The sequence below is a fragment of the Colobus angolensis genome, unplaced genomic scaffold, assembly GCF_000951035.1.
Source record: "Colobus angolensis palliatus isolate OR3802 unplaced genomic scaffold, Cang.pa_1.0 Scaffold283, whole genome shotgun sequence".
NCBI lineage: Eukaryota > Metazoa > Chordata > Mammalia > Primates > Cercopithecidae > Colobus > Colobus angolensis.
The window spans coordinates 2,234,772-2,259,999 of NW_012116077.1; the positions used below are offsets into that span (position 1 = coordinate 2,234,772).

The following is a 25,228-nucleotide window of genomic DNA, read 5'->3' on the forward strand; positions in this document are numbered from 1 at the left end:
TGAACCGGAGATGAGAAAGTGGAAATAGTAAATTCAAGGAGCTTCTTAGAGAAATTTAACATTGAAATGATGAAGAGAGAAAAGGTATTAGCTAAAGAGGCTAATGGGGTTTGAGAAGGTCTTTTTTTAAGAAGGCAAATATTAGAGCCTCTTTGCATGATAATGGGAATGATCCAATACAGGAGGATGAAGATAACTTGAGGGGTGAAGTCATTGAAAAGACAGAAGGGACATGTAGAAGCATTGACCTTTCATAAGAACAGGGGCTGTTCTGTCATTGAAAGTATACAAAAGAAAGCTAATAAGGACACAGACGAAAATTGATTTTCAGGCTTGCTTGTGAGGACACTAAAAGGTACTAATCTAATGATTTCTATTTTCTCATTCAACTGTGGAGCAAGACAGCAAGAGTGTGGGATATTTAAAGAGAGTGAGAAAGTTTGAAAAAGTCTTCTTGGGCAAAGCCTGATAGTAGCCTGATAGAAGCAAGCCTGATAGTAGACAAACATAAGTAGGATTTCTGGGTGGTGATCTGAAGTCCAAGCTCATGAATTTGAAGTGCGAACTCTCAGCTGTGTTGTGCAATTTTCATCAGTGATGTTAGGTTAGTGTAATGTGCAGAGAAGGCAAATGGGGACGCTCATCTAGGGGTGAGGTTGTGGCAAGTGAGCATGAACGATAGAGAGTAAGGAAAAGGAGTCGAGGGTGTTTGCAAGTTAGTGATCATAACAACAGAACGTAGTGTCTAAGCTGCACAGAGAAGGAAATGGAGGCAGATGGACATTGACAGGATGTCAATGGAAATGGAGGTTGATGGATTGGAGGTTATGTGAAAACATGGTGATAAGACTACTTAAGCCAGTGACATGGGAGGTGGCTAGAGAGTGGATGTTTGAAATTGAGATCACAAGGGTCCCCTGTGCAAATGATAAGAAAGTCTAGGGTGTGACCATGGGAATGGATGGTTGAGGTAGAGTGAAGCACAAGGTTATTAGAAATGAAGAGAGTGACAAAAATCATGGCAGCGAAGCAAAATAAGAACCAATAGCTACTGGCAACACAGGTTCTGCTTTTATTCTCATTCACAGATGGGAAAGTTAAGGCTTAAGAGGTTAAGTGAGTCGTCCAAAGTCAAAGTGAGTGCCAGAGTCAGTTTTCAGTGACTTCAATTTCCTTGGTCTTACCCACCAAGCTAAGGTGCAGTTTGACCATGCAATAATTTGACTCTACCACATATAGACACATTGCCTTTTTAACAAAATAATAGTAAACATTTATTGAGCATTTGTATGCCAGTCACTGTTCTAACCCCTTTATATGTATTTAACTCACTTAATCCTCACTAGAATCTTAGAAGGTAGCTCTTATTAATATCCCCATTTGACATGAGTAAAGTGGAGGACAGATAGGCTAGGTAACTTGCCCAAGGTCACACAGATAGGCAGAGGTAAGCCGGGACTCAAACCTGGGTTCACTGGACCCCAGAGTCAGCTCATGCTTATTCTATTTTTCAGGAAGCCAGTCTCCAGAGATAAGAAAATATCTGTTCTTTTATTGAAATTCAGTTTGAAGAGAATTCTTTTTTCCAACTTGCTTATGATTTTCTACTATGAATCTACAGGGTCTAGAGACATCACTGTTCTTTTCTTGGTTTTCTTTCCTCTTTCTAAGTGTTGAATCAGGAGCAAGTATATGCCCTTCCTAAAATTGTGCACATCTCTTCCTTGGCACCTATGCCCTATGGCAAGGCTTTTCAAACTTAAGTGAATTCTCAGCATATATAAATGATTAAGGGCGCTGTTCTGAGATGGGAGCATAGAGGCCCACCTGCTTGTTCTTCTCACTCCTTACTGCACCCATGACCCTATTACTTAGAAATCAGACTCCTCTCATGCTCCCCCAGCAGGGTCCTTCTAATCAAGACTGATCACATAATATCCTATGGGGTCGTCCCAGTTTTCCAACTGAATGCAGATCACAGGAACAGCCTGAAGCTTTCCAGCCTGAGCCAGAACCAGACTGTGACCAACTTCACTCTTGCTTCTACCAAAAGCAAAATGAAAATAGGGTGGGAAAGACCCAGTGAGAATAGGTTGAGGCTGTGGGTTTCCTACATTTTCAGTCTGAAAAGAAGCTGAAAAGTCTCCATGAATGGTCCTGATGAATGACATACTTTCACTTGAAAACTTTGGTTTCTCATTCCTAACAAAGTGACCCCCAAATGCAATTGTTGAGAAATCTGAGAACTTACTTATTGGGAATTGAGTGAACTGCTCATCACAAGTTGGCCCTGTGGCTGGAACAGAACTTATTCTGCATCCAGAGCATTTTTTGGATGCAGTTCCATGAGTTTCTGCCTTCCCTTCCTCTGAAGTTGAGGATTCTGGTATCTGACATCCCACAGGTGTTCACCTGCACCCTGGAGGCGACTCACAGCCTTCTATAGGGGTCTAACTGGCTTTCATTAACCATGTAACTTCTCCTTTAGCTCTTTCAGAGTTAGAGACACCTGGAAAATACTCACTTACACCACCAAACCACTGGGGCCACCCACATCGATACCTGCAGCATCTTTAGTCAAGTTGGAAGACAAAGACAACACTTGGTCTAAGACACGGCAGCAGGACATCCCTGCAGATTGTTCCAGATAAAAATGAAAGCTGCTCAAACCCACTTGCCTCCCTAATCTGTTAAACAGCTTCGTGTTTAGTATGAGCTCAGTACTTGCACTGTGAAAATCCCAGAAGCCCCCGCTGTCAATGTTCCCCATCCACACCCTGCTTGCTCCTGTGTAACAGCTCAGCTGATGAATAATAATAAAACTGTACTTTTTTGGATGGTGCTATTCTGGGTTCTAATTTCTTTCACATCCATCATTTCATTCAAATTTTCCAGCAACCCTAATATTGGCATTATTATCTTCATTTAATATATGTGGACACTGAGGTTTAGAGAAGCTAAATGACCTGCCTAAGATCACATGGCCAGTAGCAGAGCCAACACTGAAATCCAGGCCTCTGAACTCAGTGCTCTTTTCTCACCACTGCAATATTTAATATCAGGATATTAAGTTAATATCAGGATGGCTCTTAGATATTTTCCCCTCCCATCTACTATATAAATAAAGAGAACAAATCTTCCAGTGTATTACATATGTTTCCTATATTCAGTAAGAGGAAAAAAGGCTTAAGGAGTACATTTTCTTTCAAAGTTATTTACTTTCAAAATCCATGTTCTTCTTTAGGTGATGGTTGGAAAACTTCAGGGTGGAGACTGATTCTAGAGCACTTGTAGCACATAATTATAGAAGTGTGTGTTTATCTTGGCTGACTCTAGAAAGATTCATCTGTGTTAGAAGATAATACATACCATCAGAAGTGAACTCTTAACATACAGTTTAGGGAAAAGAAAGAATGATTCCAATAGAGTTGGCATATTATGTAGGTTGGGTGATCTGATAACATTTCCCTGCAAACCCCTGGAAGCTCTCTCTTGAATAAAACTGAAAGCAGTAATAAATTTTCTACTTTAATAAAGAGGAAAGAAAAGACTCCCTGTTCCTAAGAGACAAACACTCGCTTCTCTGATATAAGCAGGTAAATTCCTGCTCACATCAACTGATACTAATCACAGACTCAGATTTCTGGCTTTTCATATCTATCTTGTTTTTCCTTTCCCACCTTACTTACAAAGAGCTAACAGGAAAATTATTTCTTTGTCTCACTTTGGCATTTTACTCTTGCAATTAAAAAAATACTCCCTCCCTTTGCATACAAGGTGTATACCACCCTTTACACACAAAGGTGGGGTAATTGACCTCTATGTGTTTTCTGTGTGGCTTCATCTACATGCTAGTTGATAATCTTGTGAGATGCTAACTTGGGCAGAGAGTAGGGGAGGTGGGATTTTTTTTTTTTCCACCAGGTCAATCAAGGTCTTGAAACTGTGGAAAGTCAGGGCTCCATAGGGCTAGAGCCCGTAAACCTCATTCACATCTTTCTCTATCGTTTTGAGAAATTTACAAGTGGCCTAATTGGCTTTGACTTAGCAGCTGCCTCTGACCTCCATAGCCTCCTCCCATCACACCCCCAACACGCACCCATTCCTGACTTTACAATCTGGAAGAATTGCAACTGCTTCAAATGGACTGGACACTCACATACTCAAATGATGCCTGTCTCTGAAAAAGCAAAAAGGAGGCAATTCCCTTTTTCTGTTAGCAAAGATTATCCTTTTAAAATCTCAGCTAAGACTGTTGTTTGCAGATCCAATTGAGACTTGTGTTTAAGAACATTTCCATTCTATAAATCAATGATCACGTACAACACTGAAAATAAAATCACTCCTCCACAAATAAATGCTAGCTAGAATATAAGTTATTTTTCTCCTATGTAAACAATAAACATTGACCTTTCCCTAATTATTTCCCTAGTTTAACATAATCAATTGAAAATAATTTTGCAACCCATTTGTGTATACAATGGTTTCTTTCAATTCCTTTAATGTGTAAGATTTTAAAATAGCATGTTACGATGAATTTTTATGGATTAGTGATTATAGAAATGAACTAGGCTACAGCATTCTCATAAGGATTACAGTTTTATCACTATTTTTATTTTTATTTGTTGTGGGCACATAGTGGATGTATATATTTATGGGTTACATGAGATATTTTGATACAGGCATGCAATGCATAATAATAACATTGGGGTAAATGGGGTATCCATTACCTCAAGCATTTATCCTTTGTGTTACAAACAATCCTATTACACTCTTTTAGCTATGTTAAATTATTTTTGACTATAGTCACCTTGTTGTGCTAGCAAATACTGGGTTTTTCTCATTCTTTCTAACTATTTTGTGTACTCATTAACCATCCCCATTCCCTCCCACCCACCACCAAATCTCCACTATCCTTCCCAGGTTCTGGTAACCATCCTTCTATTCTCTGACTCCATGAGTTAAATTGTTTTGATTTTTAAATTCCACAAATAAGTGAGAACATATGATGTATGTCTTTCTGTGCCTGGCTTATTTCACTTAACATAATAATCTCCAGTTCCACCCATATTGCTGTAAATGACAGGATCTCATTCTTTTTATGGCCAAATAGTACTCCATTGTGTATATATACACATTTTCTTTATCCATTCATCTGTTGATGGACACTTAGGTTGCTTCCAAATATTGACTATTGTGACTAGTGCTGCAATAAACATGGGAGTGCAGCTATCTCATCGATAGACTGATTCCTTTTCTTTGGGGTATATACCCAGAAGTGGGAATGCTGGATTTTATGGTAGCTCCATTTTTAGTTTATTGAGGAACCACCAAACTGTTATCCATAGCAATTGTACTAATTTACATTCCTGCCAACAGTGTATGAGGGTTCCCTTTTCTCCACATCCTCACCAGCATTTGTTACTACCTGACTTTTTGATAAAAACCATTTTAACTGGAGTGAGATGATATCTCATTGTAGTTTTGATTTGAATTTCTCTGATGATCAATGTTGAGTACCTTTTCATATACCTGTTTGCCATTTGTATTTCTTCTTTTGATAAATGTCTATTCAGGTCTTTTGCCCATTTTTAATCAGCTTATTAGATTTTTTCCTATACAGTCATTTGAACTCCTTGTATATTCTGGTTATTAATCCCTTGTCAGATGGTGGTTTGGAAACATTTTCTCCCATTCTGTGTGTTGCCGCTTCACTTTGTTGATTGTTTCCTTTGTTATGCAGATGCTTTTTAATTTAATATGATCATATTTGTCCATTTTTGCTTTGGTTGGCTGTGCTTATGGGGTATTACTTAAGAAATCTTTGCACAGTCCAACGTCCCAGAGAGTTTCCCCAATGTTTTCTTTAGTAGTTCCATAGTTTGAGGTCTTAGATTTAAGTCTTTATTTTGATTTGATTTTTGTATATGGGTTGGGGGGTCTAGTTTCATTCTTTTGCATATGGATATCCAGTTTTCCCAGCACCATTTATTGAAGAGACTGTCCTTTCCCCAGTGTAAGTTCTTGGCACCTTTGTAAAAACTAAGTTCACTGTAGATGTAGAGATGATCTCTGGGTTCTCTATTCTGTACCGTTGGTCTATGTGTCTGTTTTTATCTCAGTATCGTGCCATTTTTTTTGTTACTATAACTCTGTAGTATAATTTAAAGTCAGGTAATGTGATTTTTCCAGTTTTGTTCTTTTTGCTTAAGATAGCTTTGGCTATTCTGAATCTTTTGTAGTTCCATATAAATTTTAGGATTGTCTTTTCTATTTCTGTGAAGAATGTCCTTAGTATTTTTATAGGGATTGCATAGAATCTGTAGTTGCTTTGGGTAATATGGACATTTTAACAATATTGATTCTTCCAATCCATAAACATGGAATATCTTTCCATTTTTTGTGTGTCTTCTTCAACTTCTTGCATCAGTGTTTTACAGCTTTCATTGGAGAGATCTTTCAATTCTTTGGTTAATTCCTAGGTATTTTATTTTATTTGTACCTATTGTAAATGGGATTACTTTTTTGATTTCTTTTTCATATTGTTTGCTGTTGGCATATAGAAATGCTACTGATTTTTGTATGTTGATATTATATCCTACAACTTTACTGAATATGCTTATCAGTTTTAATAGTTTTTTGGTGGAGTCTTTAGGTTTTTCCAAATATAAGATCATACCATCTGCAAACAAAGATAGTTTGACTTCTCTCTTTCCAATTTGGATGTTCTTTACTTCTTTCTCTTATTTGATTGCTCTAGCTAGGACTTACAGTACCATGTTGAAGAACACTGGTGAAAGTGGACATTCTTGTCATGTTCCTTCCTAGAGGTAAGGCTTTCAGTTTTTCCCCATTCGGTATTATACTATCTATGGATCTGTCATATATGACGTTATTGTGTCAAGGTATGTTCCTTCTATACCCAACTTTTTAGGATTTTACCATGAAGGGATGCTAAATTTCATCAAATGCTTTCTCAGCATTTGAAATAATTATATGGTTTTTGTCCTTCATTCTGTTGATATGAGATATTACATTAATTGATTTGTATGTATTGAACCATTCTTGCATCCCTGGGATAAATCCCACTTGCTCATGATGAAAGATTTTCTAACGTGTTGTTGAATTTGGTTTGATAGTATTTTGTTTAGAATTTTTGCATCAGTATTCATCAGTGATATTGGCCTGTAGTTTTCTTTTTTGTTGTGTCTTTGTCTGGTTTTGGTGTCAGGGTAACACTGATCTCATAGAATAAGTTTGAAAGTATTCTGTCCTCCTCTATTGGAATAGTTTGAGTATAATTGGTATTAGCTCTTTTTTAAATGTTTGGTCAAATATAGCAGTGAAACCATCAGGTTCCAGGCTTTTCTTTGCTGGGAGACTTTTTATTATGGCTTCAGTCTCAGTACCTGCTATTGGTCTGCTAAGGTTTTGGATTTCTTCCTGGTTCAATCTTAGTAGATTGTATGTGTCTAGGAATTTATACATTTCTTCTAGATTTTCCTGTTTAGTAATAGATAGTTGCTTATAGTAGCCACTAATGATCCTTTGAATTTCTGCAGTATCATTTGTAATGTCTCCTTGTTCATGTCTGATTTTATTTAGTTAGGTCTTATTTCTTTTTTTCTTAGTCTGGCTAAGGGTTTATCAATTTTGTTTATCTTCTCAAAAAGTTGACTTTTTGTTTCTTTGGTCTTTCGTATTATTTTCTCCATTTCAAATTCCTTTATTTCTGCTCTGATCTTTATTGTTTATTTTCTTCTACTAATTTGGGTTTGGTTTGCTCTTGCTTTTCTAGTTCTTTAAGATGCACCTTTAGGTTATTTGAAGTTTTTCTTCTTTTTTGATGTAGGCACTTACAGCTATAAGCTTTCCTCTTAGTACTGCTTCTACTGGATCTCATTGGTTTTGTTATTTTGTGTTTCCATTATCATTTGTTTCAAGAATTGTAAAATTTCCTTCTTAAGTTCCTCATTTGCCATTTTGTTATTTATTTTCTGGCTGTTTTCTGGCTTTCTCTCCCTTCTTTCCTTCCTTCCTGTCTTCCTTTCCACGAAAGGTGATTTTCTCTGGTGCTATGATTTAGTTTCTTGCTTTGATTTTTTGTGTATCTATTGTATGTTTTTTGATTTGAGGTTACCATGAGGCTTGCAAATGGTATCTTATAACCCTTTATTTTAAGCTAATAACAACACTGTTTGCATAAACACACAAACAAGCAAAACAAAAACTAATAAAAACTCTACACCTTAACTTTGTCCCCCCTGTTCCCCCGACCTTTAAACATTTTGTTGTTTCTATTTATATCTTATTGTATGGTCTGTGTTTTGAAATATTGTTTTAGTTATTATTTTTGTTTGGTTCATTTTTTAGTCTTTCTACTTAAGCTAAGAGTAGTTTGCACACCACAATTACAGTGTTACCATATTCTGTGTTTTTCTGTGTACTATTACCAGTGACTTTTGTACCTTCAGATTTGTTTTGCTCGTTAATGTCTTTTACTTTCTGGTTGAAGTACTCCCTTTAGCATTTCTTGTAGGACAGGTCGGGTGTTGATGAAATTCCTCAGGTTTTGTTTGCCTGGGAAAGTATTTCTCCTTCATGTTTGAAGGATATTTTCACTGAATATCCTATTCTAGGGTAAAGGTTTTTTCCTTCAGCACTTTAAATATGCCGTACTACTCTCTCCAGGCCTGTGAAATTTCCACTGAAAAGTCTGCTGCCAGACATATTTTGGAGCTCCATTGTATATTATTTTCTTCTTTTCTCTTGCTGCTTTTAGGATCCTCTCTTTATCCTTTACCTTTGGGAGTTTGATTACTATATGCCTCGAGGTAGTCTTCTTTGTGTTAAATCCGCTTGGTGTTCTACAATCTTTTTGTATTTGAATATTGTTACCTTTCTTGAGGTTTGGGAAGTTCTCTGTTATTATCCCTTTAAATAAACTTTCTACCCCATCTCCCTTTCTACCTCCTCTTTAAGGCCAATAACTCTTAGATTCGCCCTTTTGGGGCAATTTTCTAGAATTTGTAAGTATGCTTTATTGTTTTTTATTCTTTTTTCTATCTGATTGTGTATTTTCAAAAAGCCTGTCTTCAAGTGCATTAATTCTTTCTTCTGATTGATCAGTTCTGCTATTAAAAGATTCTGATACATTCTTCAGTATGCCAATTACAGTTTTCCACTCCAAAATTTCTGCTTGATTCTTTTTAATTATTTTAATCTCTTTGTTAATTTGTCTGATAGAATTCTGAATTCCTTCTCTGTGTTATCTTTAATTTCTTTGAGCTTCCTCAAAACAGCTATTTTGAATTCTCTGTCTGAAAGGTCACATATCTCTGTTTCTGTAGGATTGATCCCCGGCACCTTATTTAGTTCATTTGGTGAGGTCATGTTTTCGTGGATGGTCTTGGTACTTGTAGATATTCATCTGTGTCTGGACATTGAAGAGTTAGGCACTTATTGTAGTCTTCACAGTATGGACTTGTTTATATCCATCCGTCTTTGGAAGGCTTTCCAGGTATTATACCACAATTGGTATTGTGTTATGTATGATCTTGGTGTTGTGATCTAGGCCATATCTGCATTGGGGACAACTCAAGACCAGTAACACTGTGGTTCTTGCAGACTCATAGAGGTATCACCTTGATGATCTTGGAAAAAATCCAGAAGAATTGTCTGGATTACCAGGCAGAGACTCTTGTTCTCTTTCCTTACTTTCTCTCAAACAAATGGAGTCTCTCTGGTTCTGAGCTGGCTGAGGCTGGAGGTGGAATGACACAAGAACCTCTGTGGCCACCGCCATTGGGACGGCACTAGTTCAGACCTGTAGCCAGTACTGCACTGGGTCTTGCCCAAGGCCTGCTGTAACTACTACCTGGCTACTGCCTATGTTCACTCAAAGTCCTGGGGCTCTACAGTCAGCAGGTAGAGAAGCTAACCAGGCTTGTATCCTTCCCTTCAAGGTAGTAAGCTTCCCTAGGCCCTTGGCAGGTCCAGAGGTGCCATCTGGGAACCAGGAACTTGAATCACAAACCTTAAAAGTCTCCCTGGTGTTCTATTGTACTGTGGCTAAACTGGTGCTTGCACTATGAGATGTAGTCCTTCCCACTCTTCCCTCCCCTTTCTACATGCAAAGGAACCACACCCCATGGCCGCCACCAGCACAGGCCCATGGGGAGTACTGCCAGGTTACTACTGATGTCCTCTTAGGGCCCAAGGGCTCTTCAGTCATCTTGTGGTAAATGCTTCCTGGCCTGGGACTCATTCTTCAGGACAATGGGCTCTCCTCTGGCCCAGGGCAGGTCCTGTAATGCCGCCCAAGAGCTAAGCCATAGAATTAGGGACCCCAAGATCTCACTTGGTGCTCTATGCCCTTGTGGCTGAGCTGTTACCTAACGTTCAGGACAAAGTTTCCTATACTTTTCCCTCTGCTTTTCTGAAGCAGAAGGAGTCTTACAACAGAGCCACCACAGCTTGGAATGTGCTGAGTCTCATCTGAGGCCAGCTAGTTTCAGAGTGTCACCCAAGGCCATGTCATCCTACCTGGGTATTGCTGCTGATTATTCAGGGCCCAAGGACATTTTAGTCAGCAGGTGATTGGTCCTGCCAGGACTGGGTCCTTCCCTTCAACACAGTGGGTTTTCTTCTGGCCCAGAGTGTATCTAGAAATGCTGTCTGGGAGCTAGGGCCTGAAAAGAGAGCCTCATGACGCTGAGTGGTACTCTAGCCTGCTGTGGCTGAGTTGGTATCCAAAATGCAAGACAAAGCCCTTTTTACTCTTCCCTCTTCTCTCAAGTGGAAGGAACATGTCTTTTATGAAGCCACGGGCTATGCAGCCTAGGGTTAGGAGAGGAGTAATGCCAGCACTACCTTAGCCACACCAGGTGGTGTTTCAGTAGATCATATGTCCTTCACATCCACTGGCTTTGAGCCCAGTTCAGCACTGGGACTTGCCTAGGAGTTGCAGTCCTTTTGGCCTAGGCTGCCTTTCAAGTTTATTTAGGGTTCCAGAGCCCTTGAGCCTATGGTGGCGAGGTTTGCCAGAACTCAAGTTCCAATTGCTGGGATAGGTGATTGCCCTCCAACGAGGGCTGGTTAAATACACCCTCCATGGGCAGTTGTCAGTTGACTTCAGTCTGATTTTGCTTTTTACTGTGACAGGGCAGCATAGAGCTCAATCCAATGTCTCACAATCCCTGTGCTCTTCCTCTCCCAAGTGCACAGATTCTCTCTCCACACCACACAGCTGCTCCATGGGGATGGGGAAGGGGTAGCATCAGCGATTCAAGACTGTCTTCCTTACCGTCTTCCAGTGCCTTTTTCAGTGATATAAAGTTAAAACCAGGTACGGTGAGTGCTTGCTTCATTTTCGGTTCTTATGAAGATTTGTATGCGTGTGTATATAGATAGTTGTTAAATTGGTGTCCTTGCAGGGGGTGGGAACGATTGGTGGAGCCTTCTATTCAGCCATCTTTCTCCTCCCTCTATCACTGTTTTTTTCTGTTTTTATTTAGATTCAGTGGGTATATGTCCAGGTTTGTTACATGGGTATATTGCATGATTTTGAGGCTTAGGCCTCTAATGATTCCATTGCTCAAGTAGTGAACATAGCCCCTGATAGGTAGTTTTTCAACTCTTGTCCCTCTTCCTCCTTTCCCTTCCTTGGAATACTCAGTTTTTATTGTTCCTACCTTTGTGTCTGTGTGTAGCCAATATTTAGTTCCCAGTTATAAGTGAGAACATGCCATATTTGGTTTTCTGTTCCTGAGTTAATTTGCTTGGGATAATGGTTTCCAGCTGCATTCATGTTGCTGCATAAGACATGATTTCATTACTTTTTATGACTGTGTAGTATTTCATGGTTTATATGTACCACATTTTCTTTATCCAATCCACTGCTGATGGGTACCTGGATTGATTTCATGTCTTTGGTATTGTGAATAGTGTTTGGATGAACATATGGGTGCATGTGTCTTTTTGGTAGAACGATTTGTTTTCCTCTGGGTGTGTATCCAGTACTGGGATTGCTGGGTCGAATGGTAGTTCAACCCTTGGTTCTTTGAGAAATCTCCAAACTGCTCTCTACAGTGGCTGACCTAATTTACATTCCCACAAACAGTAAAGACATACATAAACAGTGTATGTCTTTATATATTTATAAATTAAGTCTTAAAGATCTACTCAGGTACGTTTAGTTACATTATTCATCATTTTAATGATTCTGTATGCTTAGAAGTAAGTCAATGAGCCTATTTATTATATTTACAGCAGTTATATTTACCTTTTAGTTGAAAGCTGTGACCTTCCACTAATCTTTAAAGATGAGAAGCCTTTTCCTAATGCTACTGCAAACCTGGACTGAGAGTTAGGACAGCTGGGTTCTGGCTCTGGCTCTTCCACTAGCTAGCTGTGTCATCTTGAATCAGTCACAGCCCCTCTTCCCTGCTTCTCTAAGTTTCAGTTTCTGTATGTGTAAAATAAGTTGATCCCTAAGGTCATTTTCAACTATGTGAGCCTGTATTTTGAAATAAATGTTGTAGCTATGACAAAACCTATCAACAGTTGCCATATTGTGTCTCAAAGAAGAAGATGGGGTCTGGATAACTGAAGAGCAGAAGAGAGAACTGTGGCAGCCATGGAGAGTGCTGCCAGGAACTCCCTTCAAGAAAGAATTTGCCATTCAGTTGCAAGAATTGTGGTTAGTTGAGTACTTCCACCTATTAGCACCTTAGGATCTGTTTCAGCTATGCTCTTTGTGGGCGTTCCCAGCCAATGGTTGAGCATTATACGGGTACTAGGGCCTGGCCATTTCTGCCCCAATGTAGGACTCTTCTAAGGGGCAATATTTGTTCCAGAGCCCCTACTAAGTTGGCTGAACTTTTGTCAGATCTGCATCTTGGTCTGAGTCTCTGCCTGCTCAATTCTTCTTCCTTTTCTCTTTGGCAGGTGTTACTTACCAGGCCCCATAAATCCCTCACACCTTTAACTCCTCAGCTCCTGCTTTCTGGAAGACCCACTGATACAAGGATATAGCAGCATTTTAAGTGAAAATACAAAGGGAGAATTCCCAAGACTTATTGAATAGATGGTGATTAGATTAGTCTGGTTTAAGCAGAGTATTTGGGTTGATGAACAGTTGAAAATTAAGCTGGCAAGATAGATTAAGGTCAGATTGATGGGTTGAATGACAGTGTCACTTAGGAGGTAGAGTTAAGACTGGTGCCAGATTGGAGCCCTGGGCCAGCCCCAGACACATCTTTAATCACCTACCAAGATCATCTTCCAGGCCAGCAAGTGACTGTCTCCATATCAAGAGATAGTTACTTTTGCAGACCTATGTGGTCTATATCAGTGGTTCCCCAAATCCCCACTAGACACATCAGTATCACCTGGGGAGCTTGTTGACAATAAATGCCCCCTGGTTCTTCCCTAGACTACTGAATCAACATCTCTGTGACCACCCCCTACTCCTGCCATTAGTCACACGTGCAACCAGGTATGTCAGTTTTCTAACCTGCTGTAACAAGTTACCACAACCTTGGTGGCTTAAAGCAACGCATATTTATTATCTTACAATTCTGGAGATCAGAAATCCTTCTACATGAATCTCACTGAGCTAAAATCAAGGTGACCTCAAGGCTGCATTTCTTCTGGAGCCTCTAGGGAGGATTTGTTTCATTACTTTTTCCAGCTTCTAGAGGCTGCCCACATTCCTTGTCTCATGGCCTCCGGCCTCCATCTTCAAAGCCAGAAATGTGCATCTCTTTGATCATTCTTCCATAATCATACCTTCCTAGGACTCACTTATTTTGCCTTCCTTGTCCATTTTTTAAAAATCCTTGTAATTACATTGGGCCCCAGGTGATCCTTCTGTTTTAAAGTCAGCAACCTTAATTCCATTTGCACTCTTGGTTCCTCTTGCTATGTAACATAAACATATTCACAGGTTTTGGGGGGATTAGGATATAGAAATCATTTGGGCTATTCTGTCTACCATATCAGGTTTGGAAACCGGCAAGCTATCATATCTGAAGACCTTTGTTCAGCCAATCTGCATAAATGTATTGACAACCTTTTCCTTTAAATGAAGTGACTACTCTTAAAAGTACACATGCCCTTTGAGCTGACAACTTCACCTCTATGGATGTATCTAAAGAAAATAAATTTGACAAATGTTTAAATACACAGATGTTCAACACCGCAGTGTTTATAATAGTGAAAAATCAAGAACAACGTGAATGTCTAACGGCAGGGCATTCATTAAACAAACTACGTTTCATCCCTCCGATATAATATACAGCCATTAAAAATGATGCTATAGATCTATATTTATTCATTAAAATGCAGATTAAGTATAAAAAGTTATATACACATACACTGCACACACACATGCACTTTAAGCTCATTGTAAAATACACATATATAATTTGAATAGGTATAATTATTTATTACAGCATTGTTAGTAGTAGCAAAAAACACTGTAAATGACCCCAATTTTTATCAAAAACAAATTGTCTAAATAAATTATGACACATCTATACAACTGAACACTATGGAGCAGGTAAAAAAATCAGGTAGATTTGTATACACTGATATGGAAAAACATGTAAGGTATATCATTAATTGAGGAAAGCAAGTTACGAAAGTGTATTTAGTATTACTGCATTTGTGTTTTTTTTTAAAGGGAGATGTTAATGTGTGTGTGTTTGTGTGTGTGTGGAGTTGCTGTTTTGTGCAATGCTGCACAATTCCAAGGGAGACCATTCACATTCTATCACATGATAGTCTGTGTGATAAAGACTTTATGAAACACAGGGTGTATGTATGCATATGCATGCATGTACATATGTTTATGTGTGTATACATACACACCATATGTGTATACAGTATATGTGTATAGGAAACTCATAGCTAATTCCAAAAAGTCTGTTCACAGTGGTTTCCTTTGGGGAATGTGATTGGGGAGACTTTGTGTGTGTGTATGTATGTGTGTGTTTGTGTGGTGGTATTGGTCAGGAAAATTTTACTTTCACATTATATCCTTCTGTGCTGTTTAAACTTTTTTACAAGCCTGTGTCACTTTTATGAAAAAATTAAAAATATATATATATATAAAATATATATATATTTTGAGACAGAGTCTTGCTCTGTCACCCAGGCTGGAGTGAAGTGGCACGATCTCAGCTTACTGCAACCTCCGTCTCCTGGGTTCAAGAGATTCTCATCTCAGCCTCTGCAGTAGTTGGGATTACAGGCGCCCACCACCACGCCCAGCTAATTTTGTGTAGTTTTAGTAGAGACGGGGTTTCGTCGTGTTGCTCAGGCTGGTCTCAAACTCCTGAGCTCAGGCAATCCACCCACCTCAGCCTCCCAAAGTGTTAGGATTAACAGGTGGGAGCCACTGCTCCCAGAAGAGAAAATCATTTAAATATGTATCTTATTCAGAAAATTTTTAGAAAAATGAGCAGTGGCTATCTCTAAGTCGTTGTAATAATTGTGAGGCAGTAAAATATGCTCTGCTCTCTCCAAGTTTCTCTGATAACCCAGACCACTTCACTTGTCCTGTCCTGTTCCTTTTGTAAGACTGGAAGAGAATCATACACTCCTGGGGGCAGCTACACCCTCAAGAGATTACCTAGGCCAAGCTGTTTCCTTCCCACAGATAAATTATTTAAATGATCCAGGAAAAATCATTGCCTATCAGGAAAATGTCAATAACTTTCTTTGGGAAATACTAATAAAATACTAATTACCTGTATTCAGTGATTATTTTCTTTCTTGACTAGATATAACTTTTGTAGAAATAAACTTGAATTTAAAAAATTTATTGAGTGTCCATTATGAAGTTATTTTCACATACATTGTCACAATTTAAACCTCACAGTGACCCTGTGCAATTGGCTGATGAGGAAACTGAGGCTGATGAGGAAACCCAGGCCTCAAGGAGATGTGTATATTCTGCTAAACTGGGGAGAGAAGATGGAACCAACATTTATTTAGCACCTACTATATACTAGTTAAAGTATAAAACTTACTTCATTTTCTCTTAACAGCATATAGAAGTTATTGCTCCCATCTTGCTGATGAGGAAACCGAAGTTGTGAGAGGCTCAGTAATTTCCCCCAAGGTCACACAGCTTGAAACTTGGCAGAGACAGAATTCCAAGCCAGCTCTTTCCTACACTCCCTACCCAGTTTTTTTTTTTTTTTTTGGTTGTTTTGGTTTTTTTTTTTCTTTTTTTTTTTTTAAGACAGGTTCTTGCTCTGTCACCCCAGGTTGGAGTGCAGTGGTACAATCACGGCTCACTGCAGCCTCAGTCTCCTGGGCTCAAGTGATCCTCCTGCCTCAGCCTCCGAGTAGCTGGTTCTAATAGGTGCAAGCTACTATGCCCGGCTATTAAAAAAAAAAAAAATTCCGTAGAGACAAGGTCTCACTATATTGCACAGGCTCGTCTAGAACTCCTGGACTCAAGCAATCCTCCTACCTCTGCCTCCTAAAATGCTGGCATTACAGACATGAGCCACTGTGCCTAGCCCAGCTTTTCCTCTTCTGAGAAAAGTGTTCTCCCCATTAGCTTGCTGGGATATCTCTGCAACTTTCCCCTGGTGGGCCTTGAATCCCCTTGATATAATCCTGCAATCTTAAAAAAAAAATCAGTTTTTAAATTTCACAGATTACAGAATCCTGCATTTGAGGATCTCAAAACTTCTGCTCCTAAGCCTTGTGAGCAATGATGGTTACAAAAATAAACTCAGCTCTGAGATTTAGTTAACAAAAGATAAGAGCATTACTATTTCAAAATCATTTTTTGTCCCTGAGGTGGCGGGCAGGGAAAAGGAAAAAGCTGTTTATTTTTGAGGTAATTACTGCTTTGGGTAAAAATACTGACCCGTATAGGAATGCTTGTGAGTGATCCCTTGATATAACCATCAGAGTAGGGAAAGGAAAATGAGGAGCTGCTGTTTAGTAAATATAGAGTTTCGATTTTGCAAGATGAAAACGTTCTGGAGATCTGTTGCATAATAATGTGAATATCCTTAACACTACTCAACTTGACACTTAAAAATAGTTAAGATTGTAAAATGTATTTTTTTTAATTTTTTTTTTTTGTTTTTAGAAACAGGGTCTTCTCTGTCACCCAGGCTAGGCTAGAGTGCAGTGATGTGATCATGGCTTACTACAGCCTTGAACTCCTGGGCTCAAGCCATCCTCCTGCCTCAGCCTCCTGAGTTGCTGAGACTACAGGCATGCGTTACCACATCTGGCTAATTTATTATTTTTCTGTAAAGATGGGGTCTCACTATGTTGCCCAGACTGGTCTCAAATTCCTGGACTCAAGTGAACCTCCACCTTGGTTTCCCATAGTGATGGAATTACAGGCATGATTTTTTTTTTTTTTTAAAGACTAGTCAAGTGCAGTAGTGAGAAGGGGCAGGAGGAAGTAGAACAAGTTCGATCTGTAACTGTGAACAATCAATTGAGATAACCCACTACCTTCGGACGAGCCAAAATGCTAAATTTTATGTTACGTGCTTGTTACCTCAATTTAAAATTAAAAACAAAATCTATTAGAGATCTCTGGGGACTTTTAAACAATGTCCAAGAAAGAGAAAAACGAGAAAGAGAGGTGATAAGCATGTTATTTTCTTCACTTTAACAGTCTAAGTTTATTGCTTGCCCTTACCCTTGTAATAAATGAAGATCTAGAATCTTCAAATTTCAGACCTGAATCTATGTCAAGGTGAGGAATCAAGACACAGAGCTCATGGTTATAGCGAAGAGTAAGGGAGCTGTCCATTTCTTTGCACTTATAATCTATATGTGAAACAATCCACAATGACCTGAGCCCTCAAGGATTCTCTTAAAGAATTATTAACTTAAAAAATATTTACATGTCAGCTATATTTTGCCGTACCACTAGATGGTACAAAAACCTAGTTTTCTGGTGATGATTTGCTCATGTTGTGAAGGCAATGGCAGAGTATTTAATTTGAAATACTCTGAATATGTTCTTTGTGATATTGGAAAGTAAAACACGTTGGAGTAACACCTGGAAAAAAATAGCATTACACTCTCATTTTCTGTTAGTTTGCTTCCAGCTTGCTAATGACAGAAAAGGCACATTCAGGAAGATAGTTTGTTTATACATGTCTTTTAAATTTCCCAACCCTTTGACTGGGATTTTGTGTCTCAGATCTAGTTTTGATGATGATACGTCTACTCTGTCTGGCTTAATCTCAGTAACTTCTAAAATCGTTAAAATTATCATAGAAACATCTCCAATTTTAGGTCAGAAGTGCTTCATACTAGGCTTAGCATAGTATCTTTCACAGAGCAGTTGCTCAATAAATGTGGAATTGTCTTTAATGGCTATGTACATTTCACCATTGAACCTGACATTATTGGAATGTGAGGCCATAGATAATGAGAGTAATAGTAATGGTTTACACACATTCAGCACTTTATAATTCAGAGCTCTGAATCCCTGATTTTCATGTAAGTGGAACAGGTTGCCTGTATCCGTTAATTACGTGGATCAGATGTACATGTGGAGGTCTCCTGACCTGGAAATGGTGGCTATTATGATAATAACGACAAAGTAGGGTAACACCGTACTTATACTCATCTAGGTTGACCACCCATTCTCGTTTGCATGGGACTACCCTGTTTTTAGCATTAAAAGTCCCATGTCCCAGGAAATTCCTCATTCCCAGGCAAACCGGGACAGTTGGTCACATTATATCACTTTACGTTCATGATCTCATTAGCCTTCACAATAACCTTATCAGGGAGGGACTATTATTATTTTTATTTTACTGATGAGAGACTGGAGGGTCAGAGGGGTGAAGTCACCTGTGTAAGGTCACGCAGCTAGAAAGTAGTGGAGTCTCGACTTTAGCCCTTGTTGGACTGAATCCAAAGTCAACATTCTTTCCACTCTCCTGCAGCTGCAGAGAGCCAAAACAGGCGACCTCAGTCAGTGGGGACTGAATTACTGAAGTTCTCCTATTGGAAAGGACATTCTTCAACTTGTCCAGAGAATGACAGAGAGAATTCAAGACCAGTTGGGAGAAGTTCAAATTGGGATAGCTCCCTTGGCCTAGAGCCGAAAGCTGTGGTTTAGTGCAGTCATTCTGGACAACGGGTTGATTAAAACCTTCAAATATGAACAAATTTTGCAGAGTTCTCCCTAGGTAGAGAAGCAAATCCCAATGACCTATTAAGTTCATTAGCAAAGAGCTAAATTCCCCGAGGACTTGGAGCAGCTCCTCCGAGTACAGTTTCTAGATAACTTACCAAGCAGGGTGGTCAACTTCACCTAGAGTGGAAATTCAGAATCACAGTTATGGTTTGAGCTAATTGATGTTGATTTTTCCCAAATGACCCACAAAGACTGTTTTCTGATCTTTCAAGTTCATTAAGTCCAGGTTCCTATTATAGATCCAAAGATTCAGGAGGAAATGCAGGGTTGGAAGCTCCAGGATGGAACTTTCAGGAAGCACCTGAACAGAAATAGCGAAAGATGAACATGATAACAAATAAACAGAGGGCACAGAAGCAGCAATGCCTTCCCAAACCAGTGAAAGAGCATAGAAAATTACATTCAAGAGGTGCCCTGGTGGGATATTCTGAAGTGTGCAATAAGCACATGATTTGAACCTCATTAGTTTCCCAGAAGCACAGCTGGGAATGTCTCAACTCTCCATTAGTGCAATTTAGCATGTCCTACCTAAGTGCTCTGCCCCCTGGCAGGTAGAGTAGACTTCAGTATTAACACGCCTGTTCATATCACTGACATTAAGTTTCATTTCATCCTCAAAAGCCAAAGGACGATCTGTCTTCAAGATTCCGTTAGCTAATCCCATAACATATAATCATGCAGAAGGTTTCAGAAATTCAGGTGTGCTTTCCTGCTTATAAGCCAACACACTTTGTGACACAAATAATAACAAATAATCAACAGATATTTTAACCAGGCAGAAATCCATCCAGTGGATTATTCAGCCTTGGTTATTATTATCTGTTACCTGAAGCTGATGGAGTTGGTAATTCTGAATAAACTGAAGAGCATCATTGTCACCCACTTCCTAAAGGAAAGTACCAGCTTTCAGAATGACAATGCCTATGTCTGAGCCATCTCTATATTTTATCATGCCTAGCACAGCAACCTAGTTCAGTAAATTTTCTCCCCAAAAATAAATGAATGAAAATAACATTGTGTCACTGACCAGTTGATATTACTCTTGGCCAACAAATAAAACAAATGAACTTTACAGATTCTTTTTGGACCTTCTCAAGACTAGAATAGCTAACCTCCTCTGATCTCCCATGGCTCCCTGGGCTTCCCCTATCTCCTTGACACCAAATCACAGCACGGGTCACACTGTGTTTATCCCAGGTGACTGTTTCTTTGTCTGTCTTCCTTGCTAGACTGTGAGCTAGGTCTGCCATGAGCATCACTGCATCCCCAATGCTATGTTTGTGAATGACTGGTTGTGTGCAATACTAATTCTACTCTATGTTCCAGAAGCATTAGCTTGAGGCTAAGGAATAATCAATTTACCACTCTTTCTCCAGGTGCCCTTGCTCACCCAACTGTGTGACCTTGGGTAAACAGCTCAGCTTCCTGGGAGCCAGCCTCAGTTAGAGTAGTGGGCTCAGGGATGGACCTTCAAGGGGGTGCAGGGCATTCTCTGAAACTGGGGCTCTGAGGGGGGACCTAAGGCTGGAGGCAAGAGTAGATTGCTCCTCTTGAACAAAGTTGACAGAGAGAGGCTTGGTTTTCTGGTGATAAGGTATAGAGCCTTTGGCTTCAGATAGACGAAGTCTTAAGGTGTATCTCCAGCACTTGTGACTAACTTTGGACAATTTCTCCATCCCTCTGAGCTTCATTTCTTTATCATAGCTCATTTTGGCATCTTATCCTTACCGTTGTGTATCCTGAAGGTGAATTCATAATTTTGTGTGGATGCATATTTGGAATTTTAAAATAGTGTTTGAATAATAAAAGCTACCATTTACTGAGCACTCAATGTGTGGTGGGCTCTGGGCTAAGTGCCTTAGATGCATCATCTCATTATATCAGCAAAATAACCCTTGGAGGCAAGAATTAGTGTGCTATTTGACAGATAAAGAAATTAATTTTTGGAGTGGTTTAGTAAGTGGCCTAGCCCATGCAGCTGGGTAAGTCAAAGAGCAGGAATGCAAGCCTGGTTTTGTCTGGCTCCAAAAGCTCATCCTCTTAACCGGTACACTAACTGCTGTAATTAAAAGATATTAAAACGGAAACGTGTAAAAGCCAAAGTACAAAGTAAATAAATAGAAAAGCTTTTGCTTTCTGTCGAAAGGCCATTAGTTCCAGGCCCATTCTGATGTCAAATGGAAAAAATAATAAGGTTGGTCCATCAGTTAGCAGAAGCAAACAGACCACTTTTCCAGTATGCTGGTCCTTTCTCCCCATTACTAGCTAAAATGATTACCATCCACTCAACCACGTTAATGACTCCTGACTCAGAGCTTTCATTTGGCTCTCTTTTTACCTGTAAGACATCAAAATATTATGTAGCTAAAAAGTTCTCTCTGAAAGAACTTTGCAAATTTTTTTTTCTTTTTTTTTAAAAAAAAGCAGAAGTCATCAGTTATCAGTCTTCTAAAGTCAGGAATTCTTTCAAAATTCTATAAGATCTTTTGTCAAATGCATTTAGCTCTGTATGAAGGAAATACTAAGCGCCCTTCACACTGTCCTTCCCCAGAGAGTTTCAGACCTCATGGACTCTGCGTAACATTGGGAATGACTTTGGTGACTAAAACTGGTCCTGTTGCCCTAGTTTCAGGACAAAATTTGCAAACTGCTTAGGTGTCAGGGGAAGCACATTTTAGTCAAACCAAGGGCAATTTCCATCCTGTTAGAGACAAGCCAATTACTGTGCCAGGTTAGAGAAGAAAGGAGACAGGCCACAGGCACAGGGGCTTACATTGTCTATGCACAGATCTATGCTTTGGGGGCTCTGCTGCTCTCTGCTGGCCACAGGCTGTTGCTGTAGTCGCCGAGCAAGTGATTCATTCAAAGTGCTGCGGCTGGGGTTTCTCCTACTATTGCCACTATCACTAAGTAGTACCATTTATTGAGTGCACTATCGGTGCCAGGTTCCGAGTTAGGTGCCACGGAGACAGAGATGACAAGTCTTGGTCCTCATCCTTGGCAAGCTCAGTCTAGTGGGGAAGATAGATTCTCGGAGAATTATAATAAAATGCAGCAAGTGTCGAGAGTGTGAGAAAAGATCCTTGCGTTCCTTCAATCAGCAGTACTGAGTTCCTATTCTGTGTCAACTGCTTAGTGAGGTGCTGGGAAAATAAGCACAGAGCTTTATAGTTGCAGCTGTCCACTCAGTACATGTGTCATCTCATTTCATCATCACAACAAATCCGTGAGGTTTACAGGGCAGAGAGTAATAGCCCTATGATATAGATTAGAAAGCTGAGACTCAGAGAGGTTGCATGAGTTGCCAAATGTAACACAGCTAGCTGCTAGGTTATAGAGGCTTGGACCCGATGGACTTCAAATTCACTCTCTTTACTGCTGCACCACACTGCTTGGTGCTGCTTACTGAGAAGTTGATAGGGTAATGGTTAAGACTAAGTGCTCCTAGAGTCAGGCTGCCTGGGTCCACCCTGACTCTACCACTCTCTTGCATCAGGCAAATTACTTAGCTTCTCTGTGCCTCATTTTCTCCATCTTTTAAATGAGAAGAATAACAGTACTTAACTTATGAGATTATTTTGAGGACCAAATAAGTAAATGCTTATGTCGGTCATATAATAAACAATAAATGTCAGCTCCTTTATTATTATTATTATAAAGATGGGAGTCTCACTACGCTGCCCAGGCTGGCCTTGAACTACTGGGCTCAAACCACCCTCCTGCCTCAGCCTCCCAAAGTGCTGGGATTACAGGCATTAGCCACTGCACCCAGCAGTCAGCTCTTAATATTACTGTCAACATGTGAGGCAGAACAACTTGGGGGAAGTGGGAAGAAGAGATGTAGATTCAAGGAAGGTGCTAAGTGCTGCTAAAGTTACATCTGATTGGTTACTCTTGCTTGATTAACAGGAAAAACCCGTCCAGCTCTCTATACAAAGTCCACTCTGATAGCTCATTTTTTCAGTCCTCCAGAGACAGCCCCTCTTCTCCTTGTCTCCAAGAGTACCCGCACAAGTAATGGGGCTACAGAAAGTGGAAGAACTAATTCTGCCCTGGATAGGTGACCTCTGCCTTTGTAGGGTTGGGGGCAGAATAAAACTGTCAGAAGGACCAGGATTTGTAAAAGCGTCTATTGTAGAGGATTTATAATTGAACAAGTCATCTTATCCATATCTTTAAAACAGGGCCAGTATGGGTTAGTACTAGAAATACGAGCAGAGACTTAATTATATAATGACATTTAAATTGGATCCTCCTTCTATCTCAATACTCTGGGATGCCATGACAATCCCCTTCTCCCACTTGGCTGCTTTTCCTCAAATCGCTCTGACAGCTCCTCTTTTGACTCCTCCATGAGCTCTTCTACCACCCCTTAAATGCTAGTGTTCCCCAGGGATCTTCGCTTGGCCTCCAGTCCTCACACACTACACATTTTTTCTAAGTAACTGCATCATTTCCCACAACATCAATGACCATCTATTTCCAAGTTGATAACTCCAAAATTTCTGTCTCCTGCCAAGACATCTGCCCAAGCTCCAACCTCAGCATCTACCTGTCTGCTAGATATCAGCACCTAGAGGCCCCACAGGCACCAGTCCCTGCCAAATGTGTTGCTTCACTTGTGTTCTCTACATTATTTTCTGACGTCAGCATTAACCTAGCCAGTCAAGGTAGGCACTTGGAAGTCATTCTTTTTTATTGAGATATCACATACCATAATATTTGCTTTTTAAAAGTGTACAGTTCAGTGCTTTTTAGTAAATTCACAAAGTTTCTCAACCAGTCCCCACAATCTAGTTTTAGGACATTTCATTACACCTGAAAAAGTTCCACTTGTCCATTAACAGTCACTCCCCATCCTCCCCTCTCCCAGTCTCTGGAAACAACGAATCTGTGTTCTGTCTCCTTGGATTTGCCTATTCTGTATATTTCATATGAATGCTATTGTACAGTATATGCTATTTTGTGATGGCTTCTTTCACTTAGCATAATGTTTTCATGGTTCATCTACGTTGTAGCACGCATCAGTCCTTCATTCCTTCATATGGCTGAAAAATATTCCTTTGCATAGATTTATCACATTTTCTTTCTTTATCAGGCAACTGACATTTGGGTTGTTTCCACTTTTGGGCTACTATGAATAATGCTGCTATGAACATCCACATACAGGTTTTTGCGTGGACATATGTTTTACTTAGTTTTAGAGTTGCTGAGTATATACCCAAGATTAGAATTGCTGGATCATTTGGTAACTGTATGTTTAAGCTTTTGAGGAACCACCAAACTATTTATCAAGGTGAGCACACCATTTTACAACCCTACCAGCAATGTATGATGCTTCACATTTCTGTAGGAGTCATTCTTGTTTCCTCCCCCTCTCTTTTTTTTTTTTTTTTTTTTTGAGACGGAGTCTCGCTCTATCGCCCAGGCTGGAGTGCAGTGGCCGGATCTCAGCTCACTGCAAGCTCCGCCTCCCGGGTTCACCCCATTCTCCTGCCTCAGCCTCCCGAGCAGCTGGGACCACAGGCGCCCGCCACCTCGCCCGGATAGTTTTTTGTATTTTTAGTAGAGACGGGGTTTCACCGTGTTAGCCAGGATGGTCTCGATCTCCTGACCTCGTGATCCGCCCGTCTCGGCCTCCCAAAGTGCTGGGATTACAGGCTTGAGCCACCGCGCCCGGCCGATTCCTCCCCGTCTTTTAGTTCGCGCAGATAGTCAATCACCCAAGTCTTGCCAATTTAAAAACCTAAACCTCTCTCAGTACTGCAACTGTTGCTCTTGGTCAGTTCTACATCATCTTTCACCTGGACTATTGTAATAGCCTTCAAGCTGGTTCTTGCCTCTGGCTACTCGTCCACCTGTACCAGCATGAGCTTTCTAAAAACAGGCCCCAAAGAATGTCAGTTCCTTGTTTGAAACCCTTTAATGCAGTGACTCTCAACCCTGCCTGCACAGTAGAAACATCTGGACAGATTTCAAATATCCTGATGCCTGGGCTGCACCCCAGGCTGATTAAATCAGAAT

General features: G+C 39.9%; 1 protein-coding gene across 2 annotated transcripts in view; it reads left to right on the top strand.

Moving 5' to 3' along the window:
* The window catches only part of VGLL1 (vestigial-like family member 1), a 36,341-nt gene extending 23,286 nt beyond the window's left edge, over positions 1–13,055 (top strand). Inside the window, exons 5-6 of one of the 2 annotated variants that reach the window (XM_011948787.1) lie at positions 11,220–11,347; positions 12,949–13,055. In XM_011948787.1, the coding sequence (XP_011804177.1) occupies positions 11,220–11,335 (116 nt within the window). In that variant the 3' untranslated portion in view covers positions 11,336–11,347; positions 12,949–13,055. Of the gene's footprint in view, positions 1–2,488; positions 2,846–11,219; positions 11,348–12,948 lie in introns of those variants that run through there. The other variant, XM_011948788.1, reaches the window with a different exon arrangement.
* Positions 13,056–25,228: the final 12,173 nt, after the last annotated feature.